Genomic DNA, 17,867 nt, shown 5'->3' on the forward strand with positions numbered 1-17,867 from the left:
GAGGAAAAGTCTGCTGAATGGTGCCCAGCTGGCAATTTTCTTCTAAAAACGGGGGGAGGAGGAGAACCCCTATCTGACAAGTTAATAAATGTCCCACATCAGAGCTAGAGTATGACACTCACATGTCTCTGCCGGGTACTTCCGGCCAGTCAGTCAGCCAGCCAGCAGTAGCCTCGCTTTGGGTTCGCGCCGACGTCATCGTGAGATCGCCCTATCTCGCCCGCCGTGCGCCGTCGCGTGGGTTGCCCCTGGTTTCCGGCGGAAGTAGTTCGCCCGTCTGGTCGACACCGAGTTTCCGTTTCTGGGTCCCGGGCGCAGTGAGTGAGGTCGGTGAAGCGGCGGCCTCCTCCTCCTCCTGTGGGCGGTGGGTGACATGGCGGAGATGGTGCAGGGACAGAGCGCGGTCCCCGTGGGGATCAAGCCTGACGGATTCGCCGACGCGCTGCACCACCGGGTCCGGCAGGTGAGGCCGGCGGGTAGTCCGGGAGAGGCCGCAGCTCGGGCTGGGGGGGAGAGGGTCATAGCAGAGGGGATGGATTGGGGTGGCGGCCTATAGACACCTTCCACCACCACCACCACCACACACGTCTGTGCTCTAGGGAGAGTCAGGCCTGAGGCCTCATCCTGGGCCCAACCCAACTGTCCCATCCCCCCACATCACGGCAGCTACTGCCTGGCCCGCAGAGCTGACACTCTCCATCTGCTCCTCTAGTAACCCTTTCCCCGCCACTGGGCTCCAGCAAGAGTTCTGCAGCTTCCCCCCCACTCCTTGCACTTCACTTACACAACTTTTTTTGTTTTTTTTTGTTTAGTGGACTGATCTGTTTATACCCCCGTGTGGTTGTTCTAAAGCTGGGTACACACTACAGAATTTTCCACCAACTTTTTATGCCGATCGATTTTACATGCGATCGATGTTGCGATCGCTCGGTCCATGGACTGCATACACACTAGCCTTGTTTAGGACGATAAAGGGAAGAGCGGAGGTTTAGCCATGTTGTCGTGAGCGATGACTGTAATTTTATACTCATCGGTCGGAAGTTTATACACACTACACAACGTAAACAAGATTTGACCGAAAATATTAAACGGTACGACCAACCAAATGAGGCGACAATCATCCATTTGGGCAGACTTTCGACCATCGTGTCACTACACACACTGACCCGACTTTTGAACGAGCGGTCGTGTATGTCGGCTGATTGAGTCGATTATTGGACGAAAACCGTGTAGTGTGTACCCAGCTTTAGGCAGTTAGGGTTTCTGCCTCTGTTGTGGAACTACAAGAACCATCATGCCTTCCCCCCCCCCCCCCCCCCCCCATCAGAGGCTGGCAATGCACGCTGGGACTTGTTGTTCTTCAACAGCTGGTTCTCAGTTACTTCTAAAGACTAACATCCTCTTACTCCTTCCCTGTTTACCACTCTATTTGGGGTGTATTGCTGCTTCTTCCATACTTTGCATGTTTTAACTATTTCATATACATTTTCTTTTGACTGTTATATTGGCGAATCTTGTTGCTTGTTAACAAATAAAGCAAAGTAAATGTCTTCTCGCCTTTTCTCTTAGCGGACTCTGCCTTCTTTATTCTAACTGTTCTGTAATGCAGTTTGCTAACAAATCAGCCCGTGTCTGGCCTAGAGTGAAAATAGTTGGGGTATGATGGTTGACCGTTAAGCAGTACATGTGGTGGGCATGTATCCTAGTGGTATACTTTGGGATTGTGTGCTTAAACATTTACATGTTTTGCACACTTACAGTTATTGTTATATTGGTGTCAATTTTTTATTTACATTTTTTGGAACGGTCATTTACAGGCTTGAGGGTCATACTTGTGGCCTTGAAAACATCAAATAAGTTGTCTTTCATAGCACAGTACAGTAAGGGAAAATATAGCGTTTGACATACATGCAAATTAATTTAAATTTACAAACCAACACATGATAACAGTCTACACCAGTGGATCCCAAACTTCCTCAGTCTGAGGCACCCCTAGGGTCTCAATAATTTATTCAAGGCACCCCTATGCCAAAATAATTACCAAGTAGTCCCCCACCTTGCTTACCACTGGCTCTGGCCGAGGCACCCCTGTGAGATCGCCGTGGCACACAGTTTGGGAACCACTTGTCTACACACTAAAGGATCCTGTAAAACTATTTGGGTTTGGGCCCACCAAAATAAATTGGAGAGTACATATGGATCACCAAAGTCACAGCCCTGTTTTGTATGATAGGTGCTTTTAATATATATTTCTATAGCTACTATTCTTTTGGAACCTTTCGTTGTCTTCCGTGTCGTCATCCTTAGAGCACTTACATGATTGAAATTTAACAAGTGGCAATAATGTTTCTAAATGGCAAAATACCATTACATTTTCTATAGTTATACACTCAGGAGTCAAGCAGTATTGACCTTTATATGTGTGGCTTGCCATCAGTACACTTTGACCTTTGCCAAAAACTTTTGCTGTTATGTTGCAAACTTGATCACGTTATTTGAGCGGACGCAACAGCTAGATTTGCGGACCCTACAATTTTAAGGGTGGTTAGTCCATCGTAGAACTTGAGTAGAATAAACCCATTTCTCATGCTAAATCCAGCACTTTGTTTCTCCCATCTCAGCAGAAACTGATAGGTCATGTGGGGTTGTTCTAATTTCAGTGCCCCTAAATGTCACTTTTGTTATCTTAACCAACACCATTCTTCCTTTGCTTGAGATGTGTGTGTATATATTTTAGATGTTAACTTGCATTCGTTGCCGAAACCTTTACAAGATTCATAGAAAAGCAACAGCAGCTCTGGATCATATTTGATCTAGCAACTGATATGCGATCTGGTTGTTTGGTCTAATCCACAACCAGTCAGATTTTTGAATTATTGGACCATTCCCAACATCATTTGGCCATACTGGTAATTTGATAGTTGTGATAAATGACCACCTTGCAAGGGCCCCATCTTTTCTTATTGGCCATGGAAACTGCTTGCATCCTCTTTATCATTAGCTGACCAGATTTTCCAATCAGCTTTGTCAAAATTAATTCAAATTGTTATGGAGCAGAATGATAGATCATTGATAGTGACATGGTTCCAATGTGATTAAAAACAAGTTGAGGCCAGCTTCAGTGTGGAGATCTCTAAACGTTTCAAGGACTCGTGTAGCTATAGAGAATGCTATCGTTAAATCTTGCGTTAACCTTCTGATTTACACTAGAGGAGGTGAACCCTTAAGTAGTCGCCATCTTTGTGTGAAAGCAAATTTTCTCTCTCCTTACCTTCTCATTCACCAGCTGCTGTCTTACTATGATCTGAGCTGCTAGAATATTTTGACCGCATGTTTGCTGTCCATTGCAAAACATTTACTGTATAATAAGTACACATAACTTGTACTTTTTTTTTTAAATAAACAATATAGGAAGGAAAAAATATTGACATAACGCTAACTTAAATGTTAGTAGTGAAGGCAAGTAAAACTTGTTTTTATAAAGATTAAATACACAATCTCAGCCATTGCTTAAAACAACAGAAATGAGGTCAAGTGCAGCTATAGCAGACAGTTTACACCTTGCAAGTACTTGGGGCAGAAATATACTTGTAATACTGCTGTCAATCACTGTCTGATTTGAATTTCCACAATTTAGTTCATAGTTGCAAAACTCGGATTTAGTCTTGAATGTCTTTCAGCATATCAACCTTTTTAAGTGTCTGTACTTATCCCTTCCTTAGTTTACCTCCAGTATATTGTATCCAGTCTTACAACTGTGCCCTAGTACAATATCAAACAGACTTTCAAATGGCATCATCACAGTTACATCGTCCGTCTTGGGCTAAAGCATAAATCAGGTCTTGAATGGGTGTAGTTGTGAGTTTTGTTGTTAGGGCTCATTGATCTCTACGAACACAGGATGCTTAACTGAATATTAGCATAGGTAGCCATAATCTCTAACCTTGAAGCAGATGTTCAGGTCGCCTGTGCATTCTGTGGGGAGATTTAATTGATTCTTGAAAACCACTGCCCTTAAAATACAGTAGGTGGGACAATTTACTGTATAGTACATGTAGAGATGTTTTCTATACTGGAACAGGCCATATGAGCACACAATGTAGGCGTTATATTCTTAGAATCACTTCACGATTTTAATTCTAGCACAATGTACCTAGAACTTTACAACTTACACCAATCTCCTATGATTTTAATTTTTTTTATTTCTCAGGCCAATGATCTAACGGTCTGTTGTCGTGGTTCTCTATTCCCTGTTATGATATGAGCGAGTACCTATTATCTTGCTTGAAGGTCACACAATAAGATTAACTTGGAGAGCGGACTAGTGTTGCTTAGATCCCCTGGTGTCACATTGACTTTCATCTACTTGTACTTCCATTTATTGAAATGTGAGCTCTGTCTGGATTTTGTGATGCTGTGATTCCCATTGGAAAGACCATGACAAAATGATATCCCTTCTGCCATCAGAATTCTCCCTGTGAAATTAACAGCTGTTAATCGAGCCACAGACAGGGTGCTAAATCCTGAAATACACTATATAGTGGAGGAGCTAACCTGGGACAGTGCCCTATTGGACCTCCATGTCAAGCATGTGGCCATTGACCGTTGTTAAGAAAAAGAGTTTCCTTTAGACCAGTGTTGGCTAACCTGTGGCACTCCAGGAGTTGTGAAACTACAAGTCTCAGCATACCCTTCCACCAACAAGCTACTATATATTTGCAAAGCATGCTGGGACTTGTAGTTTCACAACAACTGGAGTGTCACAGGTTAGCCAACACTGCTTTAGGCACTTGGCTTAAACCAAAGATATGAATCTTTCCATTTTTATTTCCAGATCGCTGCAAATTGGCAACCGTCAAGCCAACGCTATTTTCCGTTTACTCTTTTACAGATAGCTGCTAAAATTGATGGAATCCCACACTTGAATAATTCCGGATCTCTCGTTGACCCCACAGTGTATGGATATGGAGTCCAAAAAAGACCGCTTGATGATGGAGGTAAATGTGTCCCACTTTCTTTATTCTTCTGTGCCTGCTCCATAGTTTAATCTGGCTTTTATGCAGTTGTTGGTTTCAATGTGTTCATATTTAATTTGTATTTTCCTTTGCAATGTCTCATTATTTCAAGTACGAGCTGCAAATCGTAGTTTCATTAGCTCTTTGTGGTTATTCTTAACTAAATATGTCCGTCATGCTGTCTTTCAGCCCTTTTCGAATGTTGCTTTGTTGGGTGGGAAGTGCTTCTCTATCTTACATTATTTTGAGCCTGCAAGGTGTGAGTGACAGACTTGTAGACCTGCTCGACAGAAATACACTGTGCGATTGGTAGACCTGGGCCAGAGTTACTGTTATCTGTGTAAACTTTCAGCTTATCAAATACGATTGGGAGAGAAACCTAACAATGTGTCTGTAATAGAGGGGGGAGGTCTGTTTAACTTTACGTTTTAACAAAGCTGCAGTGTATTGTCAGGTGAACACTGAGCTATGTATTAACCTTCACAGTTCATATTTGAACACTTGAAATTTGGGGTTTAGAGGTCCCTTTAAATTGTTTCACCACCCCCCCCCCCCCTCAAAAAATAAATTAATCTGTTGTTGCTAGTTTTTAACATCTGAACCTTAAGAGAGAACCTTTCAGTGAAAGGTGCTTTGTGTGGTTGAGTAGATTCACTGTAGGCAAACGCATCCATAAGGACAGAGTAACATAGCTAATTTGTATAAATAAGTTTATACCAAAGTTTAATGTTTTAAGGCTTTGTGTAATTATGTTTTAGAAGTACTTGTCAGAGATTTATTCACCTATTCTTGTTTAGTTTAATACACAAAACATTGTTGGTTGTGAGTGCATGAGGAGTGTGTTGAGAAAATGGGTTTAACCCTTTTAGGATTGGGGGGGGGGGGGGTCAGTGTAGGTTTAATGTCCCATTAACCTGAATCTTTTATCTCATGGTACTTATATCTACTTCCATTGACCCGGCGGTCCCACATCCAATATATAACTGGTGAGTGGGGGTCTGTGTACCATCTGATAACTGAGACACATTCGGAAAGAAATCTTTGACTACAAGAAATAACGTTGATGTGATTACTTATCTCCTGTACAAAAGAGATGAGACAGATCATATGTCACAATACACCCGGTGTATATACATGTTTACATGCTCTCACATGCCTGTGACATAAAATGCATGCTTTATAAGGAAGAAGTTAGTTATTGTTTAATAAAGTTACAAAAACAAAAAAAAAAGTATGATGGTGAAACACATTCTACATATAAATTTTGCTACGGACCAAAACAGACACCAAACATCGTGTCCTAAAGTTCTCATATGCGGATTGTTGTATAATGAGGTGTGAAGATGCAGTAATACCACTTATATCAAGTTATACTATTGGCAGCTGTTTGTCTTTGCTAATGCAAATGTTTTCACCATTCCACGGCCACCTAAAAATGATGATTGAATCGGTTGTAAAACGCATCCGTCTGTACCGATGCTGCACCGTTCCTTGTAAGCCACTTACAAGCCGACAATCCCTGACTCAGCACAGGTGTCTTAGTGGATCAGTCATGATGACTGCCACTTTTATGAACGAGAAGGGACAGCATTAAATGTAGCCTGTTACTGGCCCTTGAATACCGCCTCGCTGAGTGCCGCTCAAAGGTCACTGTCACACAGACTCCAAAACACCCGATGCAGCATTGGACAAGTGCAGTGACTAATCTATTAACTCACTGCACTGTCTAAGCATTTTGTAGCTTTTTATGCTTAATTTGTGTTTGGGTGTTTTGTTTTTGTTAGTTTTTTAAATACATCTTTTGATCTGTTATGGCGTAATACAGTAGTACTATCAATTAGGATTTTGTTTAAGGAAATGTCTTGTGTTTTAATTTCTTTTTAACACGTTTTTAGGGAGTTACAATATACACTTTGAAAAAGAAAGGTAAAAAAAGCATTAAAAACTTGCTTACTTTTTATTTTACTATTTAATTGCGGGCTCCAATACTTAATGAGAAATGCTATCGCATTTCTTCTGTACCATAGGTTTTCAGCGCTGATTGTTGCGGTATTCAAGGCTCCTTCGAATGCTATGTGGATATAGCCGGAAAGTTAGAGCTTGTTAAAAAATGAACCTTCGTTTACACAATTTGGAGGCAGCCATTTTGTAGAGGAACCGGTTTGCATAAGAAAGCAGCCTATTCGCTAGGAACACATTGCCACAGTGATGTGTCTGGTTCTTAGTAAATTAACGGGGTACGTTCTTATCAATATTGGTTCAGGCCACAATATGGCCATGTCAAACTCGCCTCAGCGATGTCGCTGGTTGTCAGTGAATTGATAGCTAGACCAATAATCATGGGAATGCAGCCTATAGAAGATGGCTGCCTCCACTGTTCCTGGTGCTGCTACTCCTTAGTGAATTGATAGACACTCATGAATAAAATCTTGCGAAATGGATGCCTCCATTTTGTAAGCGGCAGGTTGATTACAAAGCTAAGTCCACCTCTGACGATAAAGCCTTTGTTCTCAAACTGTACAAGCTAAATTATCATACAGGCTAGGCTCCCCCTATATGTTGCGCTGATATTCAGTTGAATCTCTTCCTTTTTAGTATTCATTACTTCATTATATTGTTGCACATGCCTTCATTTTTTACCAGAATTCTACACCTCATAGATGCCCTTCATGACCTCCTTTAGTAAGTCTCTCGGTTTATATTTTATGTAAAACAGCCGATCTAGGTGAGGGGTAAATTAATGCATTTTTATTATGTTCATGCACTACATTTATTTTGCTTTCCAGTATGTGCTGAATGTAATTCTACCAATATGAAGACAGGCCGGGTGATCAGCATATATGGGTCAGACTGTTAAGATGTTCAAACACAGAACTAATAAAGCTTCAGGCTCTGTAACCTCTACTTTGGGAAAGTTCACTATAAAAAGCGAATATTAGGTTTGCACCATTTTACTAAATTGCCCCCAATTATGTAATGCTCATGTGACGCACCCCAAGCTAGCTTTGTTTACCACCCTCTGACAATTTTAACTGGTTTATAGGGTGCTGTTCCTGATTGGTAGGTATGGTTTTAACATTATTGGGTATAATTGAGTATCGTGAGCTTGGCATTGGCAGCTGCGAGTAAAGTTGTGGTCAATATATGTCCTGCTTTCCATGTCCCTACTGCTTCCACTCAGAGGTCAAAGTGGGATTGGTGGCTTAGTCAGTATATCTAAATTACTTACAGCCAATAGGATGCCACCGTCTAGTTTTCACAGCTCCGTCCCAGATGCTTTTTTTTTTGGGAAAAAGCTGAAATAGGACACACCTGGTGCGTTCTGTTGCTCCATGTGCGGTTGGAAATTCTATAGTTTTTATAACTGCATTCTAGAAGTACCTGAAATGACCGCACTTCACGTCCGACGGCCGGTGTGTGTGAGAGTCTTGTTTTTCCGTTTTGAAGTTGAAAAATAAATTTGTGCCTCTTGCCTCTGTAATGTTGCTAGTTCCTAGTGAATTGATGGCCTGGCTATTAGTTTCAACCTGCAAGATGGCTGCCATCACTATATGGTGGAGACCGGTGCACTTTTATCCAGGTTTGCTTGCAGTTTATGTACATTTGCTGCTATATGGAAGTTCTGGCTCGGCAGCTGATAAACCACGGCAGCCATGCTTCTTAACTATAGTAGGCGAGTTACACAGGATTACCTGAATTGTAATTTAAAACAGCAGATGCACCTCATATTCTAAGAACATTTATTGTGCTAAGGAACATAACCGCAGATAGCAATTAATTCTGGGATATTTTTCTCTGTTTTGGGAAAGAAGATCCCTAAACGTAAAATTGTTCTCGAATGGCATTTTATTCAATTTATGAAAGAGGATCTGTGAAGAATGTACTAACTAAAAACGATAATTTAAAAGAAAAAAACTGGGCAAACCTCTGTCGCTCCGCCATTGGTGCTCTGCATGTCAGCTGACATACGGGCAGCAGTGCCGCTCCGCCATTGGTGCTCTGCATGTCAGCTGACATACGGGCAGCAGTGTCTCTCCGCCATTGGTGCTCTGCATGTCAGCTGACATACGGGCAGCAGTGTCGCTCCGCCATTGGTGCTCTGCATGTCAGCTGACATACGGGCAACAGTGGAGAGACTGAGATCTGCCCAGTAGAGTGATTGACATGTCCGTGGCTCTGCTGGGTAAACAGAGGGAAATTATTTTATCTTGTTGTAATATATATATTTTTTTAATTCTCCTTTTAACTTCTATTACTATTTAGTTAACCAATTTCCAACCCTGTGGTGACAGGTTGTCTTTAAACATCTTGTTTTGCGCATCATCTCATAGAATCATTTTGATTTATTTTATACTGAAATTGGCGTTTAGACCGTGAGCTACGTTTTTCCGTACTTTTGGCTGCAATAAAAGAAACGGCATTCCCTTTCTAACTTAGTCTTTATTCAGACAATTGTTCCAGTTTGTTTTGCAATTTGTATGGTAGGACCACAGACAAAGCCATTTCTGCTCTAATGCTGCAGTCTTCTGATCCGTACGGTAAAACGTGAGCTGTACACGTAACCAGGGGCCACTGGTAGGAACGTGGCGTCAGCCCAATCTTTAGCCGTTTTCCGCCAGCACCATGTCTGTGATCTCGTAAAGTGCAAACGGGATATTCCCCAAGTCTGCAGCATTTTAGCAGCATCTTCTCTGTTCCGTTTAGAATGTGGAACCGCTTGAAGTATAAGCTCTTAGAACATTTATCATCTGAATTGACAGCTGTGAAGCGAAACGGGCCACAAATGTCAGGGCTGCATGTACTCTACAAGGATAAATGTTGTGTATTGGACTATTTGTTTATATGATTGAGCTAATGGTGCTGTATACTTTTTAGTCTGATTATTTAGAGGCGTGTCTAGGCTGGAGAGTGACTTCAGTGAGGCATGAAGCGCTATGAACCTCATGCCTCGCTAATGTCACATGGCCTGGCAGGCAAAGTGTGTAGTTGAACAGCTGCAAAGCCACAGGTTTGCTAGGCCCGGTGCATAGTGAGTTTAGTGAAATGTTTCCCGTCCTACTGTTTGCCTGCGCTTTTGTTTACTCACCTCTTAGCCCTTCGCTGCCGCTTGCAGTGTGTATAAATAACATCTGCTGTGTCATTCGATCCTTTTATATTTTCCTGCAGTTGTGGGTTTACACAGCCGTGTGGCACTGTGAAAGTCTTGTACAGCTAGAGGCCCGAGATTGGCTGCTGCGTACGTCTACTGAACAGCTGGTACTCCTTGTAATATAAATAAGACGCTTTATCAGGAGCAAACTGATTGCTCTGCAAATCTCACTATCTTTCAAACGAGGCCTTGGCACGACATAAGGTCCTTCACAACGCTCTGCAGTATTTTAGCTGCTTCCTTTGTGGTTACAGAAAGAACTGGAAAAAATCCGAGATAATGTTCTGTGTTCTCTGGCACTACTTCCTATTTGTCTCCATGCCCTGGGTTGTTTTGTAGTCCATGTAGGTACTCGGTAGGCCCTGTTCAGCTATTGGAGATGAGCCAAGAATACTATTTCATTACGCTCATTGCATAATGTACCATATAACAGAGCATGACCTGTCAGTCGGCAGCAGGAGCGGAGATTTGCGCACATTAGACGCTGCAGTCTTGTGTCCTGGACCGATAGAGGGTGCAGCGTACCCATTCACGGTGCCGCAGTAATGGCACTGGTAGCTTTTTGCTGGTTTCTCTTGTATTAGAATGCTGCAACCTCCTGGATATCTATTCACTTTACCCAATGTGCAATTCACCCAGCGGGAGAGTTTGTTTTACTCTGTAAAGTCCGGGAAAGCTTCCTGCCTATCGGGGATTTTGGCTCCGCTGATTTAATGTGATATTTCCAGCATAAACCCCCTAACCTGATTTATGTAGTGCTTTCCGCATTTGTCTCACTAATTCATCTTTGAATAAGAGTCCTGTGTGTTCCTTCTTTTCTTTCCCCCCACTCTTCTCTGTGTGACAGAACAGCCGGATTGTAAAAAACTGGCACCTGTGAATGATCGTAAGTAGCGCCCCCTGTCTTGAACCTTCTGCATGTGGCAGCACCGTCTATGGCTACAAAGGAACACAACCCTGCCCCTTCTTATAAACTGATTATTTGTCACTCCCCTCTTGTCTTTTGCATGTGGTGGATGGAGATATGTCTCAATAGCAAACGTGTGCGTGGCACTTTTCAGCGAGGTACAGCATGTACTGTGTTTTATGTCCCTGTTTTACATCAAAGAGCTACTAATAGCATTCACATGTATATATGGTCCCAAACTTTGACAGAGCTTGAGTTATTAGATATTGCAGTTGTTTTTCCTGTGCAGGTAAGTACCAGCTATCGTTGTGTTATCAGACTGACTGCAGTGCAGATGCCGTCTCCTAAAGGGGTTATCCGCACAATACATGATTTGCGATATATCAACTATGCAAAAATATATCTCACTTTCCCGTTTCTGCATCCTGACTCTTTTTTTCGCTCCAGCGACCCTGTCATAGAGCTTACAGAAGCTGCAGGTGCTGTGCTTGGGGCCTGCACCAAACACAGATTCACCTACATGGGGCCAGACGTTCTATTTGCTCTGGCGTATGCTGCTATAAACTCTTAATAGAATGCCAGAGGTGAGTGAGCTCCTGTATGGTAACCAAGGTTTATGCATCAATCAGCCATGACACACACCCCTGCGGAGCACTGGGGAGGATGCAAGATGCCTTAACACTCTAGGATAAATTAGGTATATTGGGGTGGGGGAGTCACTTCGTCTGCATTGTCTTGCAACCCACCAATGTTATTAGTAGCTCTAGTTTTATAAGGCAACTTCTACTTTAGGTTTAGTGGCCCTATTTAGTCAAAAACTGGTACTCTGCTCCGCTCCAAGCCTTTGCATGTCTTGCTGAGATCCCTGATTTGGAACTTCCTGTCCTTATATGTCCACTTTGTGTCACTCAACTGCATTCCAACTTCCGGAAATGTATTTCCTAAATTGTGCATAATACATTGGTGATCATATGCTTTATAATATCTGTACAGTGAGCAGTTCTGTGCCTGTCATTACATCATGCCTCAATAGTTCCATTCCAAACCCTAACGCTGGCAGACCTTTCCCCCAGGCTGTTGTATTGTGGGATGATAATCATGTGCATAACATTGACAGGAGGGCTTTGGTGTTGGGGAATTATGGGAAAGAGAAGTAAGCGATGACTCTCAACTGCATGTTAAAGTCTGCATGTAAACTTAGCAATAAGAAGGTGAAGGATTGTAGCATGAATATTATTGTAGGTTAATCTCTTTATGTTTATACAGCTGAAATAAAATATAGGGGTTGTGTGCCTTTTTAATTGAACCATTAAATCAAAATCAAATTGTGTTTAAATGAAATGACATGTACTTAGGGAGGTGTGTGAGTGGTTATTACCTGTAGCCACAAGTTGCTTTATGAACCATTGTTTAGCCTTCAGTAGAGACGTTCACAGAATAGCTGTGAGAGGCGCCCACTACTCTGTATTTGTGTTTTTGTTCAGCAAGGGACAAAGCGTTGAGGTTTCTGCAGTAGTGTAACAACCATAGCAATGTACGCTCATTGGACATGATCTGCCTACACTGCGAACACAACACGATTCTTAAAACCAAACATCAGGGCAAGAACCCAGTAACTAAAAATTGCTTGTGAGCAACACATGTTAAACTCCTGGCACAGAGAGCAGATGCCGGTTCTCTGAATGCACATGGGGGTAGGTGTATCAACCCTCCTAAAAAGGAAAAGTGGAGGTGTTGCCCATAGCAACCAATCACATTCTAGTTGTCATTTATCCAGTACATTCTAGAAGATAACTATAATCTGGTTGCTATGGGTAACGCCTCCACTTTTTCTTTTTTTTAGGAAGTTTGATACATCTACCCCTGTATGCAGCATGTGACGGGGGTGAGTGTGTGCTTTTAGTGTGATCCTATTTTGATTTGGTGCAAAGTTTGTGTTCACACAGACATTTATTTTATATTTGGGGTGTGGGGAAGTTCCTATTATTGTAGCGGTTTTGTCCAGTCGTGTGGATATGAGGGGTTTTGCCGCTGTCTACGCGCAGACCGAGATCTCTATTGCAATAAATCCAATATTGTAGAGTGGTCTGTCGCATCCTAGGGCCAGCGCTGCTTTGAATGTCACATCTCCTAACCAGTGTGACGTTACATCACTACACTGATGTGGGTGGCCATATGCTCACATGAGGCAATCGTATTTAAGATCTTCCCATTATTTCTACAGCGCATAAAAGATCTTGGCAGGGCAGGCCAACAACAGGGAGAACTATCTCTTCTGTTTCCGCTGGAATATATACTTTGCTCCACATATTTTTTAGAAGTGTCTCAGATCTCCGTAGAACTGATGACCGCAGTTTTATCAGTTACTATGAAACATGTCTGACCTGGTAGCCATGTGTCTGCTCTGTAGTTTCTACCGATGGCAGCTTCCTGAGATAAATTTAATATTTGGCAGTAACTTGTTGCCACAAATGTGGTAACTCTGCTTTCTCCTTCAGCAGCATAACTGTAGGGAATGAAAAGTAATCTTTATGTAAAAAAAAAAGAAATGATTGTCCCAAATTGGATCATTTTGATAAACCTTGTGTGGACTGAACCAGTAGAATTAAGGCAATCTTTTGTTCATATGCTCAGTTTCTCTAGTATAGCAGATTTAAGCTGGGTACACTCCTATGCAATCTTACATCAGATGCGATTTCTGCAACGATTTCACAACCACCTGAAAGTTCCTATAAGCATGCGATTCGTGTGTACGCACCTACACAATTTACCTCTGTGATCTTCATCTGTCATAACCATCTGCTGAAAAGATGGTGACTATTTAGATACTCTACAGATATCTGCCTACACTGCTGGTTGTGAGTGCGTACACACTTCCACATTTGTCCCACATCGTTCCATCATCGTTGTTGATTTTTAGGAAGTTTATAAAAACCAAATCAACAGATGCCATTTGTTTTGGTAGGATAAAACATGATGGAAGCGTACACACTCTTGCAATATCTGACTGTTGTTTATCGTGTGATCTGCATGATTCGATAGGTGTACACCCAGCTTTACAGTTATATTTTCTACACATCTTTCATTGAATTGTTCCTGAAGAGATATTTCAATAAAAATTGTTGTTTGGGGGAGCATAACTTTCTGGAAAAATGACAATTTTATGATTTTATAGTTAACATGTCCTATACAAATTACACCAAATAGAAGTTGATTTTCATTTTAAAAAAAAAATAAAAAAATTAAAAGTTGATTGAAGGCTGGACATTGAAGTTGGCAGAATTTTTGTGTGTATACTTGTTTAACCGCGGCTGTATAGATGGAAATGGCCTCACATGTTATGATATGGACGTCTTTACGTAACCATCAAACTTCTGTATCTGTCGCTGTATAGGACAGTAGTAAAGCCGAATGGCTGCTTCTATGGAGCCTTTATGGCCAGTGACCAACTGCATTTTCGGTAAGGTGTTCGGAGAAGGACGACATGTTGCGATTTTTTAAATGGCTACATGTGCGCGCGGCCAGCGTTTGACAGTCAAACATCCAATCTCTGCTCTGCTTTCAGAGTATGGGAACGGTATGACTATTCCAACATGCCTTTTTCTATTGAATCAACTTGTGTTTTAGTGGACTTCTAAATGCAATTCCCAGCTCTTGCATTTTTCCAGAGGTAACCGTAATTTTACATAATTGCCATGCCAGTAATGCCCACATTTTGTCTTGTATCACTAAACCTGATCGCACACAAACCGGTGCAACTACTCGTTCTGAGCATCAAGTCACTTTTGGCCAGAATCTGGCATTCGCCACCAAAACCGTGTGAGCGGATCACATGCCAAGCACGTGGACTTTGTACGCAGTGGTCACGTTCCATTTGCGTTTTCCAAGACTTTCCGCTAATTATCTAATTGAATTGTTATGGCACTTTGTGCTCGTTTGTAGTGCGGTATTGAATAAAACGACCAGTTTCTTAGTTCCAGACTTAAAACGTTTTTTTGAATTTCGTGCTGTCATTAAGCCTCTAACTTGGAGTTTGAAACATTGTGCATATATCTGCTCACAAGGGCTGGCCCTCGCTGTGCGTCACTGGTTATAAAATGACATCACTGATTGGGTCTAGGAAAGGAACGTTAAAGGTGACTTCTGTCTGCTGCCTGTTCGCTTCACATTATTTGCTACATATTTGTATTACAACTTGCTCTTTTGGACTGCTGTTAGGTCTGCTTAAAAATACACCAACCTAATAAAATATATATTTTAAACAGTCTATCCAACATAGATATTGCATGTTTATTAAACTCATTCTGCTGTCTCTATATAAAAGTTTGAAATATTCTCATGTGACACCAACAAAACACACCAGTGTTGGTCCACTGTTAAAAGCATGGTTAATTGTCCATACACACACACACTTACACACACACTTACACACACACACACACTTTATTATCTGTCAGAGTGGCATTTTTGTAGTTTTCATATTAAAGAATTGGTTTGAAGTAGGAGATCATTAGGATTATTTAAAGTGGACCCATCACCGATCCATAGTGGAATAAAACATTTTGTGAGCTGCACCAATATTCCTGATGATACATCCCTTCAAATTACTAGGGACATCGCTAACGCACACATTGGCGTCACTAGTTCTTAGTTAATTGATAAGTTGGTTGGTCCGCAAGATGACTGCATCCACTTGACATGGCTTCTCCACCCTCCAATACTAGAATGTTGGGTGGTCATTTTACATAGTGTTATTTGTATATAGTGTAGACATATTATGGAGCTCTGTACAGCCCAGTCAAGCTTCCAATCTAGTTTCTCTACTTTGACGCACACACTTCGGTTTAGTTTGAAAGCGGATAACTTACCAGGATGTTTGTTTGACCACGAGAGGAAACCTGAGCGTCCGGAAGAAACCCACCCTGATAAGGGGACAATATACAAACTCGGCACAGATAATTGCCCTTCTTGGGTTCAGTCCCCAGTGCTGTGAGTAAGCAATGCTAACCCATGTACTGCCCATATAGTATTAAAAAATGGGTACCTAGACTACATTAAATATCTAAGATAGATTGTGCCGTGGGGCAACAAATGTTTCCCTTCTATACCAGAAACTTCCATTTAACCACAGGGGTACGTGTGCAAATAAGTCACTGTGGGCATCCCGTGATATCGCCATCTGAATCACGTTCCAGTGCCCACTTCTACTACCACTGTCAGCAGCACATGACATGTCCGCTCTTTAAAAGTATATTAATAAGGAACCAATTGGCTTTTGCACTAAGTGATTCTTGTCTCTTTAACATTTTCCCTCTGAAGACCATAGACCTGGACATAGTGGCTACGCTGTAACCCCCCTTATTGGTCACTTCACCAACGAAGCGCTGAATGAATGCCACTCCGAAGTGAACAGGGAATGACTTTACACACCACTAGCATATGGCACAGTGGTGGTATATCGGCTGTTTCCTATTCTGTGTCTTCCCAGACCATTAATGACCGTAGCCCACTTCCTACTAATGGTGGAGCCCTGCAGCCCCTGAATTCCCCGTTTGCCTGCTCAAAACCCCAAAAGACACCATCCTAGGCGACTGCCTATGCCCAAGGCCACCTCTGCTGCAGAGATAATGCTGAGACAGCTACCAGCTAATGGGCACAGTACTGTTGGCTACCTATTGTCTGACAGCTCTCCATTCAGTGCGCTGCTTCCAGCTTCTGTTCAACTACAGACTGCTACCTAGTAAAGAGGTCAGCTAGTCTTCTGTGCAGTCCCTTGCAGTGTAACAGAGTTGATATGACTGCTGGTGACCTGTAGGTTGAGTCTGTCCTGTATTGAGGTCTGTTACACAGCACAGGACTAGAAAGCAGTGTGTGTGCGTCTTTTCTACTCTCCATCATGGCGTACATGCCCTAGCCGGCTCGCTCTGCTCTTGTAGCTGGGCAGATGTGTCTGATGGTATGAACGCTCTGTGCTTGGACAGTTCTCACCAACTTAAGTCTCTGCGAACTGCAACACCTGTTGGCTTTTGTAATAGAGCAGACATTGCCTGCACAGCAAATCACTTTGTAAGTAGACCACACTATAAATAGGACTCCCGCATGACCGGGAGCCCTCTAACCAAACAAACTCCCAGCGGACGCGTTTATGTACAGAGAGCAAAATTCGTGCCTGTTATTTGGGCTATTGATCCGCGTTTATGAGACCAGACATATGTCTTGAGATCCTCTGTTGGCCAGTATTAATGTATACACCAATCTGCCTAATCTTTACATCATGTTTAATTTGGTGGCCAGTGGGGAGGATTTAAAGATTTTTTTTGTGTGTGTTTTATATTCTCAAGCTGTATGGGACACGAGGAGGGAGCCAACAGTGTGTTTTCCTGATTCCCCCCTGCATGAGAGCATGCGATCAATGTCATAGCTCTCGCCCAGCTGGTCTGTGCAATTTATAGAATGTTGATTCCAAAAGGCCCCCCTCCCTTTTCTGTGACATATTTCATAACACATTCATGTCAGACACAGAGCCGAAATGTCTGCGCCCCCCTCCCTCCCTCTCCTAACGGACAGTCTATTATTTTATAGCGAAATTAAGTTGCCTTTTCTAAAATAATACTTTTTTTTTTTTTTTTTCTTTTTTGTTCCCCCCTCTCTTTTGTCTTTTTCTCCTTTTCCACCACAGTTGGCAACCAGCTAGGGGCCCTGGTACATCAAAGGTAAGCTGTAGGCTCAGTTTTATTATTTATTGATCAGAATCTAATTGTTTATTGATCTGCCATCTGTACTCCACTATGAGACA

The 17,867-nt window shown here is 42.2% G+C and overlaps 1 protein-coding gene across 5 annotated transcripts in view; it reads left to right on the top strand.

Annotated features, from left to right (window-relative positions):
• The first annotated feature begins 266 nt into the window (after nt 1–266).
• Nucleotides 267–17,867, top strand: part of FUBP3 (far upstream element binding protein 3) — a 41,407-nt gene continuing 23,806 nt past the window's right edge. The window contains exons 1-4 of one of the 5 annotated variants that reach the window (XM_075185225.1): nt 267–463; nt 4,892–4,997; nt 12,915–12,956; nt 17,751–17,784. In XM_075185225.1, the coding sequence (XP_075041326.1) occupies nt 374–463; nt 4,892–4,997; nt 12,915–12,956; nt 17,751–17,784 (272 nt within the window). In that variant the 5' untranslated portion in view covers nt 267–373. The remainder of the gene's footprint in view (nt 464–4,891; nt 4,998–12,914; nt 12,957–17,750; nt 17,785–17,867) is intronic. The other 4 variants (XM_075185220.1, XM_075185222.1, XM_075185221.1 and 1 more) reach the window with 4 other exon arrangements.

The sequence above is a fragment of the Mixophyes fleayi genome, chromosome 9 (assembly GCF_038048845.1).
Source record: "Mixophyes fleayi isolate aMixFle1 chromosome 9, aMixFle1.hap1, whole genome shotgun sequence".
In the NCBI taxonomy this organism is placed as follows: domain Eukaryota; kingdom Metazoa; phylum Chordata; class Amphibia; order Anura; family Limnodynastidae; genus Mixophyes; species Mixophyes fleayi.